This window comes from Marmota monax, unplaced genomic scaffold (assembly GCF_021218885.2).
Source record: "Marmota monax isolate L192 unplaced genomic scaffold, Marmota_monax_Labrador192_F-V1.1 WCK01_AAM20220418_F8-fsc00096, whole genome shotgun sequence".
NCBI lineage: Eukaryota > Metazoa > Chordata > Mammalia > Rodentia > Sciuridae > Marmota > Marmota monax.
This window is the reverse complement of record NW_026695236.1, coordinates 1,581,737-1,607,186: the sequence shown is the minus strand read 5'-3', so window position 1 is coordinate 1,607,186 and position 25,450 is coordinate 1,581,737. Positions and strand designations below refer to the sequence as shown.

General features: G+C 34.9%; 1 protein-coding gene across 3 annotated transcripts in view; it reads right to left on the bottom strand.

Annotated features, from left to right (window-relative positions):
- Window positions 1–20,327, bottom strand: part of Grm5 (glutamate metabotropic receptor 5) — a 464,549-nt gene extending 444,222 nt beyond the window's left edge. Inside the window, exons 1-2 of one of the 3 annotated variants that reach the window (XM_046439401.2) lie at window positions 20,076–20,327; window positions 2,740–3,596 (exon numbers count right to left, since the gene is read on the bottom strand). In XM_046439401.2, coding sequence (XP_046295357.1) covers window positions 2,740–3,400 — 661 coding nt within the window. In that variant the 5' untranslated portion in view covers window positions 3,401–3,596; window positions 20,076–20,327. Of the gene's footprint in view, window positions 1–2,739; window positions 3,597–17,881; window positions 18,056–20,075 lie in introns of those variants that run through there. The other 2 variants (XM_046439400.2, XM_058577374.1) reach the window with 2 other exon arrangements.
- Window positions 20,328–25,450: the final 5,123 nt, after the last annotated feature.

Genomic DNA, 25,450 nt, shown 5'->3' with positions numbered 1-25,450 from the left:
GAATTTTGGCAATGCAATTTCATTTGTCTTAATTTTACCCTCAGAGTATTTTCTTATAAGTGATATATTACAATAGGAAATTTATGCAAGTAACACACCACATCAAAAGATGGTCGGTAAAAATTATGCATGTAACACACAACTTTGAACACATGTATGTAAAAGTTACAGATGAAAAGTAAATCTCTCCCATTCTATCATATTCCCTAACTACTTATATTTCCTCTCAGAAAGACAAATAGTTGTTTTACTCATTTCTGTGAGCAATTCTATGAATATGCCATTGAATGCTTTGTGTAAAAACTTTTTTAAGCAAGTAGAAATATCATATGCACAGAACCACATCTAGTTGTTTTCACAAAATAATCTTGGAAATCACTAGTATTATTTAATTTTCTATGGAGCTCCCCATTCATTTTAATTGCTACATAATAATGTGTTAATGCATCATAATTTATTACTATTCAATTACAATTCAATTACTATTGTTGCACATTAAGATCAAGATACCAGTTTAAATAAGTAAAAGTCAATGACCCTGATTCTGAGTTTCACTGGGAGCTCTGAGTCTCACTTGGAGCACAATCTCAGATTGGCTTCTCCCATATGGTGACCAAACTTTCTCTTCTGAAGCTAGAAGGAAGTTCTCACCTTCTCATATTTCCTCATGTCCTTAGCTGAAATGCAATCTTTCTTAATTTTCAACAATTGTCAGTATTCTTCCAGTTAAGATTTAACTATCAAATTCCTCTAAGATAACCATGACCCCCATCACCACAGACAGAAGGTAATTTTTCCCTGTCAATTTACTTTAGAGACTTATTTGCAATTGTCACCTTGAATTATGCTCATATAATTATTCATGCGTGCTTCATACCCTTTGCCAGATTGCAAGCCCATTGAAGACTGTGATATATAAAACATGGAGCTGTCCTTCACAAAACTATCAGCAGGACTTGCATATATTTGTGTTTAACAAATTTGTGTTACACAAATGTATCCTTAGAGTATGACTCTATAGAATTCTATTAAATTATGATAATACACTGATTGAGAAGTCTGTAGCTATGACCTCTGTCCCTATCTCCAATATTACTATTAGTTATATATTGGATAAATTTTTAAACTCCTAGAATATTTATATTTGTAAAATATATTCTATGCGTGTATGAATATGTCAAAATATATTCTAATGTTATGTGCAACTAAGTAGATCAATAAAAATAAATAAAATGGTTATAAAATTTCTGGATTCTCTATATCACCAGATGGTTGTGAAAATCAAATAAAAGAATAGTTTATAAGAAAAATCTTAGTATTAGGAAAAAAAGGAGGGGCCAAGGAGTGACTAAAAGGTAGTGTACTTTCCTAGGGTCTGGGTTTGATTTTCTAAAGTAAAATGATCAGAATAAAATGAGAAAATTTTCCCAGCAAAGGAGAAATAATCTAAATTGTCCTAGTCCAAATATTTACTCGTTGCTCAAAATCTCTCTATATCAACCTCAAATTTATTCTCTATTTATATGAAAATTTCCAGAGGTAATGTTTCAATCTGTATAGAATTCCATTGTATATTTATGCAGTTCTATATCATGAATTAAATTAATTCATGATAATATGCCACTTGATAATGAAAATCTGCTATATCTGATTGATCATTTTCTGTAACCTCTAAAGTTAAACTGACTGAGATCATTTCACTAATTTGTTAATAATGTAACATCAAGTTTTATAGGATTGGATTGTTTGGGCCACAATAATATGTGATCACGGGAATTTTTAAAATCTTAACTAATCTTCACAATCATTTAACTATTTATAAAAATGTGCTGTACACTCTTCAAGATATTATATTGCTTAATATATGCCTCTTTTTGTCCAGGAAAGTGTGTGAAATAACAAGTGATTCTCACCATTTCAGTCACTTAACCCCAATAAGTTAAAGCAAACCTATCCAAAACAGCCTTACTGAAGGACTAATAGTATTCCAAAGCATTTTTAAATTACTATAAGCAACAACAAGCTACTTGTTATTATAAATGTAATAATACATTAATAATATATTAATATATTATAAATATTATTAGATATTTTCCTAACTCACACTTCTTTCAATATAAAGAAGTAATAATTTTCAAAGCAAACTTGTGTTGAATTGTTAAGAATCATACTTTCCAAGTATGTTCTATACAAGGATGAAATTAATTCATTCTTATCTTCATTTTAGTTTGACCATGAACTCTATTGAAAAAAACAGATGTAAGACTAAACTGTTTGGTAATTTCTATAATATGCTTGGACTGGAACTGGCTATGGTCATTCCTATATGCATTCATATCTACCTCTCTATATAAGATAAAATTGGCAGTAGGAGCAACTTTATATTAAATATGTGAGATGTTCAATGAAAATCTATAAAACTTAAAAACATCTAATAATATCAAATATTTTTTTATATTTTTACAGCAAATATTATTTATAGCAAAAGTAGAAATGATATAATGCAAATTAAAATAATTTATGGCCACATAACCATGTAATTTACTTAATTACATTAACTAATATGAATGTTTCTCTAGATATCTTCCATTCAGTCCCTTTGAATCATACTAGCATAATTGAAGCAATTCACAATGTCCAAAATAATAAGGAATAGTTAGCCTTCCAAAACCTGAAATTTTAAGAGGGAAGTTGGTGAATGCATCAGAAGACATATTTCATGCATGGAAAAGAACTTACCTTCTGTGTGTACCGCTGACACATATGTCCAGTTGTATCTCTTCACTATGTCCACCATGGCTCGTGCCTGCTGGGCATCAGAAGGCACAACCCTCATGAAGTACTTGAACAAAGTCTTATCACTCAGATCCATGCTTGTTGCTGAGTAAGCAATCTGAGGTATGTTGAAAAGCTGGAGCAAGTTCTGGACTTGAATGGCCACAGAACTGGAGCCAGGCCCAATGACCCCTACTATAGGCTTCTTGGAGCGGAAAGAAGAGGAAGAGCCATCCACACAGCGTACCAAGCCCTCCTCCTCTTCTGAAGAAATGAGGGAATCTCTTATAAACTCAATGCTCTGCTCTAGGGCCACAGCTGAATGCCAGCAGGAATCCCTTATTTCACAGCCAAGAGTGATGTTGGGCAAGAGTGTGGGGTCTGAATTGATTCTTTCCAAGGTATGTAGCATGGCCTCCACTCTCTGGATGCCATACTGTTCACGGACTGCCCCACACTTCCTCTCATGAACTTTGTCCACAGTAGGCTGGTGGTGGACAGAAAAAAGAGCTCCAATAATGATGTCACCTGGCATGTGAGCCACCACCCTCCTCTCACTGGACTGTGCGCTCCCACGGACATCTTCTTTCAAAAGCAGGACTGACAGGATCAACAGAAGGACCATTTTAGGGAAGGAGTTCAAGCTAATAAAGATAACATGGTGGAGAAAATCTGGTTCTGATAGTGAAAATCAAATGATGTCCTATGTTGAGTGGTACACCAAGGAATTAGTTAGCAATTTAGATGTGTTCTCTAAAAAACCACCATGTCCCCAGGTAGCATTTAGTTAGATGCATCCATGTGATCATGGTCTTCAAAACCTGAAAGAAAAGAACATGGGTTTTTAACAACATAAGCACAACTAGTTTTGGGAAGTTCTAATGATGCTAGTGGAGAGAGGGAATTTGATGATATGGGTAACAACAACAAAATAATTACAAACTATTTCTGACTTGTCTGTTTCCTTTGTGATTTCATGAAATAGATGACATAGCTTCTTGGTTCTTCCTTGCTTAGATTAAAATTTTTCTTTGTTCATCTTGCACAAAAATATGACATGTAGCAGGCAAAACTTTACTCTCATGCAGAGGTGAGAAAGGGAGAGCATCCTAGTAGAAAAACTGTTTTGAACAGAAAATTCTAGGAAGAATGCATCCCGAAGTATTAAACATTGTTGATCTCTGGATGATGGAATTATGGTTAATTTTTTTATTTTAATGCTCATTAGGCTTCATATTTCTTTAAAATTTTTCAGCACTGAGCGTAAATTAATTATTCTATACTATTGTAATTATATTATTAATAGTTATATTTAAAGAGCTGGGGATATAGCTCACTGGTAGAGCACTTCCCTACCATGTGAAGGCCCTGAGTTCCATTCCCAGAACCACTTAAATTGATAAATAAATGAAATAAACCAATTAAAATTAAAACCTGATTATTTCTTGTCTAAATTCAATGGAAAATAATGGACTGATCTTTCCAGGAAAAAAATGAGTTATTTGTCTAATTCACATGTAAGATATAACAAATATGAGTAAGGAGAGGCAGATAATTCAAGTTATATGAACTGTGGGGGAGAAAAAGAAGGTTGGTATATTACAAATCAAAATGCCCTCCAAATAGGCAGCAAATAATGGTTGCATGAGCACCAATTTTTGGAGAAAAGCATATATAGGTTCAAATCCCAGTTCTGCTATTTAAAAATTATAAGAAAATTGTTCAAATTCCCAGTACCAGAATTACCTTATCTGAAAAATGGGGATAATATGTGCTAGACTACCCTTATGGGGATTCACATGAGATATCAACTATGCAAATACTTTGTAAATTGAATAGGACTATAGATATTCAAAACATGATCTTTTTGCTATTAAATTTCCAAGGGCATTCTGTGGTTAGGTGTTAAGAACAGAAATTCTCTGGCAACCCAACTGGTCCTCTAGAGAATCTTCAAAGTAATTACAGAGTCTTGTAATAAAATTCACAGTAATCAGTCCTCCAGCTCTGATCCAGAAAAAAATTTCCACATTGCTAAGGCTCAAAAGGTTGGAAGTGTGCACATTTGTAACTATCCTTCAAAGGGATACAGTATATCTATGAACACAGCCATCTATTTCAGTTTGAATTCTTGAGAAGAAGGAGATTTTTGCCTCATGCTTCCTACAGCAAAGTCTAGTATAATTTGTAAAAGAGAACTGACAGATTAATGATTTTATTTAGTTAAAGGGTTTGGGTAAGAGACTTAGTTCGGTATGTTATCATCTATATTAGTCAATGATCTTAAGTTGTTTTAAAATGACTAACTCCCTAAGCAGTATCTCTTAAAACAGGTAATAATGATTTTTCAGGAATTTTTTTTTAATCTCCATGCCTATACAAGAATACTAATGGTTTCAAAATTCATCAAATCCTAAGAAATTTCAGCCAGACACAAGATGAATGTAACTTGAATCATGTTTCTAATTACTCCTACCCTCATTTTCACTGTTTCCTTCAACTGTATCCTATGGCAACAGAGAAGCGCTCCCTGAGTATAGTGCCAAATGCTAAAATAAAAAAAAATCATTAATAACTAGATGTTCCCGAATAATGAGGTGCTTGGCAATATATAGAAAAATTAATTTTTGGTATAAAAGTTGGCATTTTAGACAAGAGGAAAAGGAACAAAGAATGATGTTAATGTTCTCACTGGGAAGTTATCTGAATATTTTCAAATATCCCTTTCACTCTCCTTGGACCAAAAACCTGAAAAACAATGCTAATTCTTGTGGTCATGTGAACTATATTGAATGCAAAAAATAAAAAATAAAGAGAATGAAAGCACAGTCTCTCATTATATTAAGAATTAGTAGACAAAATAACAAAATAGCACGCATTTCTTATGCAAGAATATCACAATGATATGGGACCAGAAGCAACCCATTAAATTTATGAAGCTGAAATAAGAATCCCAAGCATTATATTAGGTACAGTTGTTTTAGGAAAACCCTACACATTGAGAAACTGTATGTGTGTACATGTGTATAATATATATATATATATATATATATATATATATATATACGTGTTTGTATGTCTTTCAGTGACTATATGTATGTGTGTGTGTATATATGTATGTATTTATATATATATATATATATATATATATAGAGAGAGAGAGAGAGAGAGAGAGAGAGTGTCACTGAAAGACTGCCTTGCTTATATATGCTAAATTATTTAACTCATTCAGCAAAGATCTATTGGGTATGGATAGTAATGATCATTGCCTGGATAGTGATGGTCATTGTCTTTCATGCTCCAGCCATTTATTTATTAACTCTTTTAACAAGTATTCATGGCACGCTTATGTTGTGAATCCCTACTGGGAATTGAATATCAAAAGTGAACAAGATATGCATGTTCTCTATAATTATGGGCCTTATGAAGGTATTCAAAGGGATAAATTCAGCCTAAAACTGATGAGAAAAAGGAGCTATCCCTATGAAAAATATAGTTAAAACACAAAGAATTGGAGGAATTGTGGTATAAAATGAAGTTGGAAAAACAAGAAAGAACTAGACTGCATAGGATCTTCTAGGCTCTTATAGAGAGTTTTAATGTCAGTTGCAATGAAAAGCTATTGAAGATATGTAAGCAAATGATAAACACAATTCAATTTTAGAGTTATTCTGGTTTTCTGTTATTCTGGATAATGAATTGAAGAAATCTGATTAGGAGACATTTATAATAATCTAGTAAGGAATGATAGTGAATTGACTATGATTGATGACAGTACAAACTGAGGAAACTGGACAGAGTTAAATATATTTTTCCAAGTAAAATTCACTGTACTTGCTGATGAACTAGATATGGGTAATAAGATTTAGAGAGGAACTAGGGTCACTCCTAGGCTTCTAGTCCAAGAAACTAGTGCATTTGAGTCCATTAAAAGAGTTGTGATAGACTGGCATATGAACTTGTAAGAAAGAAGAAAATTAACTGTTTCTTTTTAACATGTTAAACTTGGCATAATTTTGAGCTATACTGGTACAGAAATCAAATAGGAAAGTATTATTAAGGGGGAGACTCAGATGAGAGTGTTTGGTTTGAGATGTAAATCAAAGGCAACCAATACGTAAAATCTTAGGAATGCATACAATCATCTGGAGAAAAAGGATGGGGGTGGGGGGATAGTTTTGGAAAAACCGGCTCAGGAAAATGGCAACCCAAAAAGTAAGGTGTGAAAAAGCATATCATATCTGGGAAACCAGGAGAGAATGTTCTAAGCACTTCACATTCATAGACATACAGGGAGGCTTCTATATTGCACAAGAAATGCATCTGGATTACTTGTCAGATATATTCTACATGCACTGTACATCAGGACAACTGGACACAACAGCTATGTCCCTCTGTCCATTTGTGTCATACAGATGTCAAAGATCCCCCAAGATGTAGGTATCATTTTATTATGTCTATTTAGTAAATGGTGCAATAGGTTTTAATAAGTTAAAAACTTGCCAATTACTTAGCAAGAAATAAAGCTAGAAGTGTCTATGCCTGTTGAACAAAATGATACTATTTTCACTATCTTTTGTTTTCTCACCACCCCTTCCTATAATACAGATATTAACAAAAACTGATGCAAATAAGTTCAGCATTGTGAGACACACCTGTAACCCCAGAGACTCAGGAAGCTGAGGTGGAACAATTGCAAGTTCAAGGTAACCCTGGGCAACTTAGTAAGGCCCTCTCTCAAAAAAAAAAAAAAAAAAAAAAAAAAAGAGCTAAGATTGTACCTCAGTGGTAAAGCTTCCCTGGGTTCTATCCCCAATCTATAGTACCAAAAATAAATAAATATATAAATAAAAATGAAGAGCAGGGCCAACCAATTTGAACTCCATACAGAAATTACAGGTGTTGCCTTGGAATCTAGAGAGTAAAGAGTATCCCAAAAAAGAAGACAGAAGATAGAAATTTGCATAGGTATTTACTAAAAGCTTATTTATATTGTCCTCTCATCCACTACCACATTATGAAATCCAGACACCTAGAAAGGGATATTTTAGAATAAATTATAATATAAAAATATGACAGAAATATGCTACAACTCAGATTATTATAAGGCTATTAGCAAATCATTCCGTGTGCTATCAAAGTACTAAAAATTAATATAGGATAAATTTAAAATAAACTAGTAGAGGATACATGAGATCTATAAACATCACTCATTTGTTCAATAAATGCTTACTGAGTGACTATTTTTTAATTTTTGACTTAGGATTCACTTATGGACAAAGTAGACGTAAGTTCATACTCTCAAGGAGTGCACAAAAATCTAAGGGGTGTGACTGGAGAATAACAAGGTAAGCAAATAAACTATACTAAAGAATATTAATCATGAAAGAGGGAAAAGTTAGACTATGAAACAAGATAGAAAGTGGTAGAGATATAGAAAACCTTAAATAGTGTGGCCAAACTATAAACTGAAAAAGTAACATTTGAATAAAGACCTAAAGGGAAAAAAGAAGTGAATCATGCAAATATCTAGGAAAGAACATTCCAGGTAATAGTAAAAGCAAAGACAAAGTCTGCAAGATTTATGCCTAGTGTGTTAAAAGAATAGCAAAGAGGCTCGTATGCTGGCAGTGACTGTAATTGTGGGGAGAGGCAGCCGTGCAGTCTGTGACATAGAGTGATGATGCTGAGACTGCCTTGACTTTAAAAGACGTTGGCATTTAACATTGCATGAGAATGGTTTTTGTGAAGGGTTTTCAACAGAGGAGTGTTACACTCTGCCTAACATTTTAACAAGAACAAGAACACAAAAGCAGACACTGAGGGAGCAATTAGGAATCCAAGACATTGTCAGGTGAGAGAGATGACAATGGTTGGATTGGGGAGATGGTGGTACAAGTGAAGGGGTCACTAATAGGATTCTGACTGTATTTGGAAGGCAAAGTACAAAGGTTTGCTGTCAGATCTGACTTGTAATGTGAGAGCAAGAAAAGTGTCAATAAAAATGCTGACATTTTCAGCCATGGAGGCAGGATATGAAGAATTGTATCACTCTGAAGTGAACAGCACGGTGGAAAAGATTTGGATGGAGACAAAGACGTTCAGTTTTTATAAATTAAGCTTTAAATACTGAGTGGAAATTCAAGAAGAAATATGGAATAAGTGGTGAAATTCCGGAGAATTTGAAATTGGAGATGAAAAATGCAGGAGACATAAGTATATAGATAGATTTTTTTAAATTATAAAAGTTGATAAAATCACCTGGGAAGTGAAAAGAGAAAAGAGAAAAGAAACTAGTCTCATAGACTGCATTCCAAAGAATTTCAACTTCTAAATTGCCAGAGATAAGGAGAAACTATCAAAGGAGACTGAATAAGTTTTGAAACAGAAACTTTGTCTTGTGAAGTGTGTATGAGTGGAGTGGGCAATAAAATAAGAATTGTTCTCATTATATTAAACAGAAGTAAAAGAAGAATAGTTCAATGTTCACAAGAAATATGAATGAGTATATTGGCATACATAGACTTAAGTCTGTATACTAACATTTATTCTTATTGTTTCCTTTCACTTAATCTGTGTTTTCCAAATTTTATTTTTTTTTAAGTTTGAGACTTAAGGATCTGCCTTCCAAGTGTCTGCCCCAATCTTTCTGGTGATGCTACCTACCCTCCATCTGCTCCTGTTTAGGAGTCTACTAGTGAAGTTAAATTAGTCTCCTATACAAAGTATATACTGAATTATTCCAATGGCTTTGTTCTTGCTTGTCCTGACTCTTGATAAGCCCTTTTATCAATGTCATAGTTGTTGAGAGTGAAGGCTTAGAGTCTAGCTGATCTGAGTTTCAAGTTTGAATCCTGGCTTTGTGACATTGGGTACTCCACATCTCTGAGCCTCATGACTTCATTAGTAATTGGAATGAGATTGATAACAACCTCAAAGAGTTTTAATGAGAATTGAATGAGATAATATTTTAAAATAGTTCTATTCTGGAAATCTTCCCTGATTTCTTACCTTGAAGAATTTGCTACATTATCTGTGCTCATACAGCATTCTTGACACATACTTTCATATAGTAGTTATTACTAAGTTAATATTATGGTTACTTATACATTTAATTTCTCCTACAACTGATTTTAAGACTGTCAAATGTTAAATGTGTGCCATACGCAGCACTTGCTATGATCCTCTCACAAAATTAAATGTTCAATAAATCTTGCTGAATGCACAAAATAGTAAATTAATTGCCTCCAATTGGCTTTCTCTTGAACTATCTGCCTGAGGTTCCAGTATAGTACCCCTTCCCTACCTAGAAAGATGAAAAGTTTATGTAATGTAACTTCCTCTATCCAATGGGTTCAGATGACAGCAGACCTCTAAAAGAGAAGTAGGGACTGATAAAATCATAGAGAATAACTGCATATTCCCCACAGCTTTCTAAGATATTAGGAAAGTAACATCATTGAACTATAAAGGCCCTGGAGTTGATTCAAGTTAATTGAGACCCATAGAGATTAAATTATTTGTAGCAGAACTGATATTAGAATCTAAAAAATTCTCAAAATCCATTTGTAATCATATTGTACAACTTGATATCCTGTCTTATATAATATTCTAAGCTTACAATATTTTATATATTTTTATTTAAATGGAATTCTAATATCAAGGTTCTCTAACAATCAATTTTGATTATTCCCTATGTAATATAAAGATCTTTCCTATAAGTTCCTTTGACAATAGAGTTAATGATAACAATAATTAAACTATACAGATAGGTCTGAAGTGTATGTATCTCAGTGGTAGAGCACTTTCCCAGTAGATACTAGGTCCTAGGTTTGATCTATCTATCTATACACACACACACACACACACATACATATATACACAGAGAGAGATATTGCCATGTGATAGGCACTTTGCTTCACACAAAATGTTACCTAATTTTAATACAAACTACATAGTAAATATTTTATGCACATTTTACAGATGATGGATCTAAGGCTCAGAGAGAGACAGTGGTTTAGCCAAGATTCTCAAACAAGTAAGCAGCCGAATCAAGGTTCACATTTCTTTTTAAAAGTTGCATACTATTCAATTATATGAGTGTACCAAAATGCACTTAAATAATCATTATTGTTAGATATTAAGGTTGTTTGCAGATTTTCTTATTATCATAAACAATGTTGTACTTACTTTTTAAAGTGTTTCCATAGCCCAAATATCCACACATTTATTTTGGGGGGTATACAAATGCTTTTCCATTGTATAATTTGTCCATTTAGATTTTAAAAGATAGTGTCCACAACATTCAAAGACCTTTCTCTTTAACCCCACCATTTCTAGGCACTACCAAATGTTCTTTCCATGAGAACCTGCTTTTCCTTGCTTCTATACAAATTTATGTGTGTTATCATTTCTCCTTTCACCACAAGATTCACTTATTCTTTTAAAAGGGCTCAGGGAAAAGAAAAGAAAATGAAAAATAATACTTAATTTTCAGATACAGACCCTTTTTTCATTGTTGATCTCACTCTCAGTCCCTCCCTAACCCCTTTGGGAAAAAGAAGACACTGTGAGAAATTTTTTATACATCAGGAAATAAAATAAGTTTGAAAAATAATAAGTAGTTTCTTTAGGTTATAGCTCTTATTGGCAAGGTGATAGGTTGATAGAAAAAATTGTAGGTTTGTTCTATAGATAATGGGAAGCAATACCTCATATAATTACTCAAAGAAAGCCTTCAATTTTGTATTGGACTTACAGTCTAATAATATGGAGACTTTTAATTCACTTGAAATTAATATCTGTATGGAAAATTCAACTTATAGGGTATGTTAGTTCAAGGAGTATTTTCAGAAGCACAAGTATTCTTCATTCAATATTATAAATGGGTTCATATTATATTATCATTAATAACTATCTCAACAGAGAAATAAATAGGCATGTATTTAATATGCAATAAAAGTATTTTTCCTCAGGTAACCATGTGTATGAAAGTATATCCTAAATGAATATGAAAAAGGGATATTTGTGGGTAGACTTTTACTTACAATGCAAACTACATTGCATCAGAATCATAGCTCGCATTGTCTTTTATTTTCAACAATCTTCTGAAACACTAGCCATCTTTCTAGCACAGATGCCTCTTATATAACTTAATCCTCACACAAGCAAATCGCACAGCTCAGGACATCAACAGGAACATGATTCCTTCTGCCTGAGGAATAGCCTCATCCCTATGATATATTTTTCAGAAAACAAGTGCATACGACAGATAAGAGGCACTATGAGATGCAAAGATACTGCAACCCTTATAGTGTAAGGAAAGCTTCATTGTCATCACTATGTCAAGCACACATCTGTGATCTTGTAAACAAAGAATAGGTCACATGGTATTATACAAAGATGAAATCTATAATTTTATGCATTAGTTAAAAAGTGCTAGCAGTAGAATAAAGCTCACTAAATCACCGTAAATCATTTAAATAAGAGGTTTAGTAGTCCATGAAGACCCGAAACAGCCTTCTGTAGAAAAGCAATAAAAATAATACCATCCAATATTTTTAACTAGTCTCAATTTAATTATCAAGCAGGGATTTTAGAGTTCTATCCATTTTGCAGTTTCAGCTGCTCTTATTATTTATGGCATACCTCTAAAGACTGCAAAACATTATTGCTCCTATTAGATTACCAATTGCCAGGTGGTTTTACATTTCTATGACTTGATATCTATTTAATTATTACAGTTAATATTTATAAAGTACTGGCTTTGTGCTATTTAACATAAGCCTTGCAACCTTGTAAAGAAGCCATGATTTCTACCTATATTAGTAACTCTAGAAATTAGGGTTCAGAGGTGAAAATCTTATCAAAAGTCTCACACCTATAGTAAATGAAAGAATGTGGATATTACTCCAACTGTCTCTGACTCTCAGGCCCAAACTTTACACAGTTAGAGATAATGCCTTCCAAAGGACCAAATGGATTGGTTATTTGAACTTTATGTATTGTTTGCACAATATTCTGGAGATTTTGCTTTCCATTAAATTTTTATGTAATGCCAACAATTAAAGTCAAACCATGCAAACAAATCAAGTTAATACAGATAACTCTATTTTCTGGTATCACTGAATCAAGGTTTCTCAACCACAACACTAATGACATTTAGGACTAGATAAATAGCTTTTGTGTGTGTGTATGTGTGTGTGTGTGTGTGTGTGTGTGTGAAGGCCTGTTGTTCTGTCCCTTGTAGGATGTTTAGCCACATCCCTGGTCTCTGTCTACTGGACCAATGGACTAGTAGCACCACCTCTTATTTGTAATAAATGAAATATGCCCTGAGATATTGCCAAATATCCTGTGCAGTATCAAAATCACTCTCAGATGAAAGTCAGTGATTTACATGAAAATTATTCTAGAAAGGTCCACATAATCATCAAGGAGTTCAACTAAAAGCAAATTGTATCCTAATTAGAATAAGATGTACTCTGTTTGTATAAATGTGTCAAAATAGACTCTAATGTTATGTATAACTAAAAAGAACAAATAAAAATAAAAAATAAATACACAGAAGAAAAAAGAGAAAATCATTGGGATACATTCGTTCCATATAGATTTTACCTGAATCTTCAAAATAATACTAAAGAATATAAGTTGGAATAGGCTTGCCTTCTTTATTTTGTTATTTCTATATTATCTTGTTGCAGTTTCAGTTTGAGAAACACAAACTAAGCTAACAGTACAGGATGATATTGCCTTCCATTAAATAAACATAGTTCTAAGTATCCATAAGTTAAAATAAATGAATGTGATGAGAATATCCTATTATGTACTTCCCAATTTTAAAGGCTGCTTTTAATATGAAATGCAAAGCTTTGTTAACTTTTCACAAGATAATAATAACAAAATAACCTTATATACTAATTTGCACATTTGTTTATTATTGAATTTCATTTTTGGTTTAAATGAGTATTAATATTATGTTATTTACTTCTGTGTCTTTAAGGAATTCCACTACATTATGGTACATTTAAGGCAACATTGGAGTATTTTTAAAGCAAATTCATATCTTTAAAATATTTTCATTATTCCTGCAAAATAAATTTAAATGAATATTATTACTATAGTACCCACTGTGTCATTGGGATTATAAGCTTTTCTTTCCTCAGAACACTTTTGCTCAAAAGTTTAAAATCAGAGTTATTGTGACAATTAATTATCAGAGAATTCTTCTTAATTCTGATATCTTACAAGACCAACTGAATCACATATACATAAAATACATACTAAGAGATCAGATATATACCATTTTGATTTCTGGTTGTCTCCAAATATCTGCATGCTTATGTTTAAATATCCTTAGATTTATGAGAAAAATAAATGTTCACACATTCCCCTTATGGAAGAAGAAGGTGCTGCTGACCAGAAATTGATAGAATTTTTTAAAAATTAGATACATGTCCAAGTTTCAGGTCAATATTACAGTTATGGGTTTGAGTTTGGGAATCAGATGATCCTGGATTTAAATAACTGCCTTGTCATGTTACAAGCTGTGGGACATTGGACAAGCTATTTTATCTCTCTTATCCTCACCTTTTGGTGTGAAGTTCACACAATAAAAACAAAATGCAATTCCTAGGGTTGTTGTGAGGATTAAATTTGGTAATATAGTTACCCAGGAAACATTGTATCCATAGGACTGTATAGGTTTAAGAGTCATAATTAGTATTTATATACTGTCCACTTCAGGTCAGGCACTTTACTTAATTTGTGTAATTAATTCATCAATGGTACTAATATAATTATAATCTGTTCCTCATTTAAAAATAAGGAAACTGAGTTATAGCCATTAAAGCACCTTGCCAAGGTCACACAGATAGCCACAAGGCTGAGATTCACATTCAGGCATTCTGGTGTGAGAGTTTGCAGTCTGCCCCTGCATTTATACCACACTCACTGAAAACCACAGTGAAAGAATTCTGTAATGTTTAGCTATATCACAGATTACAATTTTCTGGTATTATGAAAACAGCATGAGTTCAAGTTCCAAACAAATGATATCTAACTATTTACTTATCTGTATAAAATTTATAATAAATATCCAGATTTATTATGCATAGTATATTTATTTATATTTGCATTTAATTATATTATTGTTTTTTCTCATTTTCTTGTTTCTGTGATGATGGAGAAAAGAAGTCAGTTTTCTCAACAGGAAAATAAAAATAAATAATGCCATGTATTGCCATACGTGGATTAAATAAAATAATATATCTAGTACTGAGCCTGGTGCCTAATGTGCTTAATAAATCATAGTTATTACAGAAAGTATGAATTTACACCAAGATTTTGCTCGGTACTCCTTCTGGCCAAAGGTACATATAATTCAAACAAAATTAGGACTGCTAAAATGTGGATTTTTTTCCTCCTCTCTGTGAAATGAAATAAGAATAAGCCTGAGACGTAATATTATATTAAAATACTTTTAAACAACTGAGATAATGAAACATGAAAAAATATATTATTTCATTTATATATAGTGGAAATTGCATAATAAAAACTCAAACTTTCTTTTATTGGGTTATAAAAATGTGAAATAAAAATATTTCTTTGGATGCTCATATCTTATTATGTCTCCTAAACTCCACTTGCTGACTGACATGGCAACTAAATGGTATTTGGGAACTAATTTCTGAATAGGAATAGTATCACGAATTTCTAAACTGGAATGTTTCTCCTTTATATCTTCAGAATACACAAACTTCAAGCTAAATTAATTTAGCATATGCCACATATATTCACATATATCAAAAGAAAGTTCCTGTTTTATAAATTTGTTTGACCTATCTACATGTGAATTTAAATAATACAGATAAATATGGTACTTTACATTATACTATATATTAATCCCACAGCAAAATATATGAGGGAGTATATTTAGGTATGTATATTTAGCCCATGAGGATACAAAGTCTGGGATAAAATAGGTATATTGTTTATTGTCATTTAATTAAGCTTTCTTATCTAAATTTTCTGACCATTCTTTTAGAGATGATATAGAATCAGTCCTATAAACTATTCAATATGTTTTGAAGAAAAGCAAAATAAGAATTATAAAAATCATTTAGTCACAAAAATAAACAAGAGATAAATTATTAGTGAGACCAATGACTGTATTAGAAAATGTCTTTAAAAATGTAAAACATTTCAATGTTTTCCAATCAGAGAAAAACAGAAAGTGGTATGAGGTTACACAAGTATTTTCAAAGTATGGACAGCCTGTGTGGACATGTTATCTACAAGTGAACTTCTCAGCTTCCCCATGGGTGTTTGCCATACTGTCCAGAATGTGTGTTACAAAATAATGGAAGAATTTTGTATCTACCTATGGAAGGAAGTGAGTTATTGGATTATTCAAATACTCTTCCTTCTCAAAACAATTTCAGCATGTCTTTTCATAAATGAACATTTAAGAGTTTGGTTTCTTCTTAAGTATATAAGCCACAGGCAAAACATGGCCTTTTGACAACACAAAACTCTAGGGGATACAATTAAAACATCTAGATTGTATACATTCTCATGCAGAGTGTAAATAACCAAGGATTTTTTTTTTCCCCTTAAGAGAGGTGGTTATTTAGAAAGTGATTAAGGTGCATTCTTTGCCTAAGAAACTTTAAAAGCTCTGTCCAGAGTACTGAAAATGTTTCTGCCAGAGAAGGCTGCAGATTTGATGAAGTGTACCTTACTAACCTGATGAGTTCAGGAAGCAGTATTTAAAATGCCTAAACCAATGGCTCTTTAAAATGTATACAGACATCTGTAACATAAACACAAATGATCCTTAAATGTGTAATTACACAGAAATAACATAGAAATTAAAGGAGAAAGTTGCCTGCACTTAATGAAGAAAATAGCACAAGGCACACTTAACAGGAAGTATACCTGAACACTTCAAAATTCCCAATAAAATATCAGATAACTCAGAACTTCTGCAGAAAACATTTTTATACCTCACTAGAGAAAAGGGGATGCATTTAGACCAAAGCAATGCTCCCTAGGCTGTTATAATCCCACAGCAGCCCATTGTAGGAATATAGATCATCTCTATGTCAGTCCTGAGGAACTCCAAACCATAAAATCCAATGCAGAGAATATAGAAATAGGCAGAAATGAGAAGCTGCATTCCACTGGCCTGTGTCAATTTCTTTTCAAAAAGTAAAGTGACAGCAAATCTGCCTGGCTACTCAAGCTTACAGATCAGCTGAGGTGGTACCAAGATGTGTCTAAATAAGTCCAGCACTGGTTATACTCTTCTCAAATTCCCCTGAACCGGTAGCCACTCAGGATAGAATCCTGAACAACTGGAATTCCAGCAGCAGGTGGAAGAACCCTCCAGGGGAACCTATCACTTTCTTCTGAGAGGTCCCAAGAGTAGGTTAGGCTCAGGCCACCAGCTAGCCTTTGCACTCCTGGGCCTGCCCTGGGTACTCTTTACAGGTCTCTGTAGTCTAGGCTCTCTTCACCACATGCCGCTTATGATGCTGACGAATTAGTAAGCTTTGTGTCTAAAGGGAAGAGAAAGATGCATCCGTGGGAGTAGAAAAAGCGGGAGGGTTCAGAATGGTGTTCAGAGCAAGGCACTCTAGCCAGAGTGAAAGAGATGTGCTTTCAGCACCACCCGCTGTCCCCCTCTTTCTGCAGCAAGCGCCACAGAGCGGCTGTGACCGGATTTATAGAGAAAGGATTCTCCTTCCTTTCCCTCTCTACCTTTGCTTTTCTCAATTTCTAGCCCTTAGGTGGTTGGGGGAGTCCATCTGCATTGCCCCTTTCCTTGAGAGCTGGGATTCTAGTCCGAAGGCATGCAGAATCCCTGTCTCAACGTTTGCAGCTCTTCCCTCCTTTATCCCATTGCTTGCTCCCTTTCCACCAACAGGTTTACCAAGACTGTCCGCAAATGGAGCAGACATGAACCTTATGGGCTCTGGCCGTTCCCACTCCATCCATGTCCCCCTCCCCCAAACCAAACTGTGAGCTATTTAGCAAGCTAATAGCTCCTAAATCCTTCTCAGGCCAGGGGACACTTGGGCAAAAAGACACTTAGCAAGCTTACCCCCTGTCGGCCAGGCAGCGGACAGTGAGACGCGGTATATCTAGCCCCCTGTAAAGTTGGGCGGTGGGGGTCAGCGGGGTAGAGCCGGCCTTTCCAGTGCTGGGCTCCCCCCCTCCCCACCCCAAGATGATCTCAAGCTCATCCCTTGTGCTCAGCGCGCGCAGAACAGCCAAGCTGAGGGCGTTGTGTGCAGCAATCTTCCCGCTACCAAGAAAGGGGGGGGAAGGGGAGAGAGCGGAGGAGGGAGGGGTGGTAGTTTGTATTTATAGAGAACAGAGTTCTCTGCGTAACTTTTTGGTGCCACCAAGTGGCACAGTGAGTTCCTTTAGGAACACAGCCTCCTGGGCGAATCTGGATGGGTAGACTAGCTCTGCGCCAGATGCTCACTTGGTGGGGGAGCTGAAGGCAAACCCCCTCCCCACCAGGAGTTGAATTTTCACATGTTCCCCTTTTCAGAAACTGGCATGCAAATTCCTAAATTCTAAGAATAAGCCCTTATTGAAGGAATAAAGATACTTGTACCCTCTTCAGTCAAGTGCAAGAAGTGTCAAGGACACTGTAGGTGCCAGATATGTCCAAGGAGTATAGAAACCCATGTCCTAGGAGGACTTTCCATGGCCCTCTCCCTCCTTAAATCCTCTTCCCAGAACAAAATATACTCACATCCCACTTTGAACCCTTCTTCTTGCCACCCCAAATACCTAACCTTTAAACTGGGATGTCATTTTCCTTGTGTCAGAATTAATTTTAGATAATTTCCCAAGTATTCAAATTCAAAATTTCTCACAGCTTGTCATCAAAGTGTCTTCTTCAACTGCCACATTTAAAAAGCATGTGGCTAGGCTCTGTGGATCTGAATCTCCTCAAACAAATCTCAAAACTTCAGGTTCCTTTGGCAGCAAGCTAAGTGTCTGATTGTCCTCACTCATTTCCACAGATCTCTCAACATGCAACAATACAGCCAGTATCTTGCAAATGCCTTTACTAATTTGAATAATAACACCTTGAAGCTTTCCTTTATCCATGTTTTCTGGATAGTCTCCCTGTTTTGTATGCAGGTCTTCAAACCCATATAATCAAAGCCATTATTACATGAGACCTCAGTGTCCAGAAATGTGGAATAACCTCTACATTTTGTAGATGGAGAAACTGACTATACGAAGGTTAAAAGATTTGCTCAAGGTCACACATTTCCCTATAGAACATCCCTGGGACTGCTGGGGGACTGGGGTCTGAATGAACACCATGATGCCACATCTTACTGGCAGGCTTTTCTCCTTCTACCACCCCAGCAGCCCATTCAGTTATATTCAGCTTCCTTCTCTTCCCTCTTTCTTTCATGTCCCTCTCTGTCATTATCCTTTGCTAAAGTTCTATAAGGGAATTGAGAGTAAAGATGTCTTCCTAACCCCATAGAGGTGACATGAACTTGAGTTTAGAGGTCCAGAGTTGCAGGTGTATCCCTTAAAATGGCCCATAGTTCTAGAAAACCTCTCCTTCCTGCTATTGTAGTCATGGAAGTGTCATTTTAGAAATGTAACACTGGTATTCACATCCAACCATGTCCCTCCTTTGCTGCCTCTTTTCGGGGTGAAGCATCAGCAAGTCCTTCGACTAGCCTTCAAACATCTAATGGCTTCAAAGAGAGAGAAGCCCCCTCCCTTGGTAAATGCATGCCTTCTGTGCACATGTATCGGCATGAGAGAGAGAGAGAGAGAGAGAGAGAGAGAGAGAGAGAGACAGAGACAGAGACAGAGAGAGAGAGAGGGGAAAATGTGCAAACGCCTCCTTTGGCTCAGTTCCCCCCCCCCTTCTCTGATTTTTTTTAGTTCATTTTTCTATGGAAATGAGCCCACCTGAATCTCTCTTATGCAAATAAAAACAAAATTATTTTCATAAACCTCCCATTGGAGGGACACCGCGGTAGCCTGGGCTCTTGAGTCAAAATTCATTTCTGGTTCACAGGGCACATGTCCTTGTAGGGTGACTTTACTAAACTTACAGGACCTCACAGCGTCCCTAGCTCCGCCAGTCCTCCACCTGCCCACCACCTGCCCTTCTGGGTCCCTTTAGCCCAAGCTCCCGCCCCTTTCCTGATTGCTCTCGATCTCTGCACTGGGGGAGGGGCTCCGGCGGCATCCTACATCTCTGGTAACTCTACAGCTGAGAGAAAGAAAAATCGCGCTGTGCTTACCAGGTGCGCTCCCGGAGCCTTGCGCCCCCAGCCAACAGCTCCTTGCAAGCTTCCTGCGCTTTCGTAGCGGCCTTGGCTGCTGCTGGAGCGCTAGTGGCAGCGATGGAGGCAGTGGTGGCAGCCGGCAGAAGGGATGCGGGACCCGCGGTGGTGGCGCTCGCTCTCTCGCGCCAGCGCCGGGAGCACGTGCCGCGCTCGGGCAGACGCAGCTGGAAGCGCAGCGCAGGGCTGGCTCCTACTCCTGCAGCGCGCCGCGGGGGGCGGCAGACTCGCCTGGGCTCAATTTAGTGGGTGAACTAGGATCCTCTTCTTGGTCTCAGGGTACAGGCAAAGGTAGCTTTGGGTTCCCTTTCTAGGTCTTCAGATTCCCTCCGGAGCTGTGGAAGGAGGAGAGCTGTTCAGGGAGGCGTGGGTGGTGTGTCACTCAGAGAGAAGCTGGGGGAGCAGGTAGCTAATAAGCTTCTTTTTGAAGATGCCACTTAAACTCCTGACAATGATTGGGAGAAGGGGCGTCACTGCTGGAGGGCAGACATGGGAAGTCAGGGAACCCTAAGATGATTCAGAGGAGTCAGTAGTGAGAAAGAACGGTCTCTTTAATGATATTACTTAATAATGACATTTTGCATTTGTCTGCGCTTCTTAAAAACGATTCTGTACATCCATTAAAATTTCTTCCTCCGTAGCAGATAAATGCCTTTTACTTCCTCAAATGACTTTGCTTTCCTTCCCCTGCCATCCCCATAACTGTCCAGTATTGTCAAAAATGCTGAAGTTTTCTTTAGATTACAAAAACAAAACAACAATTTTTTTAAAAAAAGACTTTATTTCTATCTCTGTTAAAAAATTGTTATAAATTACTTTCCTGCAAATATTGCAGTAACGTTATTATTGCCTTTATATTTCCCTAGGTGACTTTTGGGAACCAGATCTTTGCAGCAGCTGGATTAAAGATTAAAAGATAACACCAAAGTCAAGGGTACTGGTTCACATACATACATTACTAACACCTGGTGTTAAATTTTCCACCAGACCCTTGACAATAAGGAAAGTCATTCTTTGAGATCTTCAGGTATTCAAAAGAAAAAAAAAAGTATCTACCACACCTTGTTGAGTTTTATAGTGGTGTGTTTATTTTTGCATTTCCATGTTTACCAATGGTGGTGGCATTTATAATTTTTGAGGTTTCTTATCCAAGCAAATTTTAATACTTTCTAGGAAGTCCAACAAAGATGTGATTGATCTTCCTGAAAATCAAAAATGAGAATGACATAGATGAGAAAATACAAAAATGAGAGTTCTGAAGAAAATAAAGGATAACTTATGACAAGATGATTCTGGTGAAGAAATGAAGCCTAATGAACAAAAAAGTGATTTACAACCCAATTGTCTGAGGCATTGGCAATGAGGACAAGGTCATAGATTTGGTCTTTGCATAGAACACTTTCTGATTTTGAGTGACTATAGGGCATTAAAAGTTCCCCATTCTTCTTCTTCTGTTGGTGCTGAATCTAAGCATACAAACTCCTTGCTGTACCTAGGCAAGGAGTTCTCCTGTTAACCACAGTCACTGAAATTCCAAATTCTTAAAATCTTTCCATCCCTACTGTCTCCCAGAGTTATACAGAGGATTGCTTGAAATAAGTCATTCCCAAGCATGTTAGAAATAATAAAATAAAACACAGCAGAAATGTACTGCATGGTTTACCAAGATATATTCACATGTTCTAAAAGCTAAAATGAAAAGGGCATTCCCCATGTTGAACAATTGTGATATTTTCAGATGAGAAGGAAAATATAATTATATAATTTTAAGTTTTTCTGACATTTTAAAATATAGCTTTGTCTCATAATTATAAAGTGGTGAATTATTCAAAATTAAAATTAAAAAGAGTATAGGAACAATGTCTTCACTCCCCAAAATAAGTTGTGATTGTAATATCTCAATGGTAATACTTTTGCCTTAGGATGAGTTATTAATAAAATAAAAATGTAATTCTAATGTAGAACAGTAAAAACATGAAAAAAATAATTTTACTTATAATTGATCATACTTAAAACTTGGAAGCTTCATTGATTCCTTTCTTTCTTTCACATATGACAATTGGTCAGGACATTCTATTAGCTCTGACTTTGACAATTATTCTGGAATCCTAGCACTTCTAACTACCTTCACAGATGCAATGTTGAATCAAACTACCATCATCTTTTACCTGACTTATAGCAAAACTTCCAAACTGCTATAATGGTCTTTCAAAGAAGTTATTTAAATCAAAACCTTCCAGTAATTTTTCTTTTCACTCAGAATACAATCCCAAGTACATATCATTGCCCTAAATAATATGTGTCTATTCCATTTATGACCTTTTTTGACTACTCTTTGTAGTATTCTTTCCTTTTGATTTTTCTGTTGTAACCACTAGGCTGACTTTGCATTTTTCAAAGGTACCTGACATCTTCTTATCTACTGTACTTTGCATTAGGTGTTTCTTTTAAATGAAAGGCTCTGTTTCAAAGTAATCAGCAGGCTAATTCTTTCCTTTTCTTCAAATCTTTGCAAAAATTTTAATTCTTAGATGAGGACTTACCAGCCTACCCTGTTTAATCCAGTAAACTATTTTCCCTTACATTCCCTGTGCTCCTGATACTCTTTGTCCAATGCCATTTTCCTCTTATAGTTCTCAATGCAGTTCAAAATACTGTATCCTTATTCACTTGGTATATTTGTTGTTTATTGCCTGTCCCCTCCTCTTATTAGAATGCAGTCTTCTAAAGGAAAGGAATCTTTGTTTCACTGATAAATTCAAACCAGAAAAATTATGGCACATAGAAGCTACTCAATAAAAATTCGAATAAAAATTTAAGTGAGTGCTTATGGAAATAGAAGTAACCAATTACATACTGCCTTTTATTGTCCAACTTGGCAAAGCTGATGATATTACTATTTAAATGAAGTCTAAAAAACTCTAAGTGACAGTACTTTTTTCTAGTCTGGACACATTTACCCCTGCTTCTTGAACTGTGCTTTTTGGAAATAGCTAATTCATTGTCTGGACTCCAAAAGGGCTACTGCAATGCTGAATGTTTTACAACTATATGTTTATTTGAATCCATTCAATGAGAGGTAATTGGCTTTTAAAATTTTCTGAGATTTTTTTCATTAATTTAAGAAGTAAATATCTTCAACAAGAATTTCACAGTAAAAGCATAAACCTTATCCTACTGTCTTATATGAAACTTCAATATAAAATCCAGGCATCACATGGAAATTTTACTCGAAGAAGTCATTACTTACAAGTCTAGGTTAACTCATGTCTCTATACTCCAGGAAGAACAAAACTAGCATATGTCCCTATAAATTTTTAATTTTCTCATGATACAGAGTAAAAACACACAATAATTCCGTGCTCAGGGAGTACAACTACTTGGGTAAGTGTTTTCCAGGATAGAACTCAACCTAAGCACACTTATAGGGCACACATATAGCAAAGATTGTCTTCTTTACTCTTTGACCCTCAGCCATGCTTACCACTCATCTTAAGAGGCAAAGCATTTGTCTGATAGCCCACGTAAATAACTATATCCAGTAATTCTTTGAGACTACCAAAGGGTATAGCAGAATACCTACTGCATTTTAGGATTAATAAACTACCATTAGAAACTGACTCTGATTCCTATTTGCCGAGGGAACTTGGATAAACTCATGAACATTGAAACCTCATTTCCTTATCTGGAAATGAGAAAATGATAAAGATAATTTTAAATATATCTTATTCTCTTGATTATATGTAAAGTGATTTTGTAAACTCAGAGTGTTACAGAAGTCTCAGCAAATCATAATAATTTTTTCTCATATTCCCTCAAAATCTGGCTCTTTTGTTCCAAAATAACACTAGGTGTAGGCAAGAATTTGGATAATGGTGTGAAATTATTAGGATCATAAATAACACAAGAAAATTCTTTTATGAATTCTGTTTTTATATTGACTAGAAACTTCTTGTTTTTGCTTCTTTTTAAAACATAGATAATGGCACCTCTCTAGTGAGGTTGCCACTGGGATAAGCAATAATGGTTGTGAAAAAATTGTACACTACCTGAAATGTGGCAGGTATGTGGCATTTGGTGACTAAAATGATGAAATATTACATTAGGATAGACAAGACACTAGGCATGAGGTCTTCTGTTTTAGACACTGGGATTTTGAGAACCACCTTTTAGTCTAGTAGAGCTTATCTCTTTGTAAATGTACTTAAGTTGTTACATGGTCAGGTCTTGTGTCAATTCTTAGTCCATACTTTTGGCAAAAGTAGTGATATTTTCATCTAATATGAAAAATAGATTAAATATAATGACAGAAGCATTGTATTTTACATTTGAATGACTGAGATTATACAGAGGATTTTATCTTTCTAATAAGTCTCAGAACCATTGTTTAATAAAATCCCTGGGAATTTTGCATTAGGTACATAAGAGACAATTATGCACTGAATGGTTTAGATAGAGCTGTTGCAGCATTCCATATTACATTCAGTCCTCAGGAGTATTAACTACCTGAAATCGAACATTATATCCAACATTTTGTAAATACAGATTTCAGGGATTTCTATTATTTTTCAGTGTTATTTTTTCTAAGAAACAATTTATTGAGTTAAAGTCAATGATTATTCAAAGTTAAATATATTAAGAAGTGAAAGCCAGACTTTTGAAAATTGTAAAGTAATATCATCTGTTATGTTACTAAATATTTGTTTATAATCTTTTGAAGATTTAGTAGGGATTTGAACGAGGCTAATCACATGGATCTATCAAAAACATTGACTAGTAGAATAAAAGCCATGTGCCACAGTGGAAGTAGCAAAGCATGCAACTTTGTCTCTCAGCTTCTTTCTCTCCAAAATGGAGGAATCGCATGTTTCATAGTTAATGGTAAAAATTAAGTGAGTTACATTTGCAAAGCACATAGCATGGTACGTTGTAAGCATTGAACACATTATTAATTATAATTACTATGGAGGAGAAAGTCTTCAGCATATCAATAAAAGCATTATCTCTGAGGCCAGTCTACATGTGTTTGCTTACTAGCTGTATATGGACACATTTGTTAATCTTTCTGTGCCTTAATTTCTTTAAATTATTAAAGAGAGATAAATGACAACTACTTCATAAAGTCATTTTTAGCAATCTTATGATGTCATTACAACAATGTATAGCCAATAATAATCAAACAATGTTAGTTATTGTTAGCATATAATAATTTAATAATAAATTTAGACCCATTAATCATTCAACATAAATGCTTCCTGTATTCAAACTGAACCTGACAATCCAAGGAACTATGAAATATTTGACTTTCTAAATGTTATATATGAATTCATATC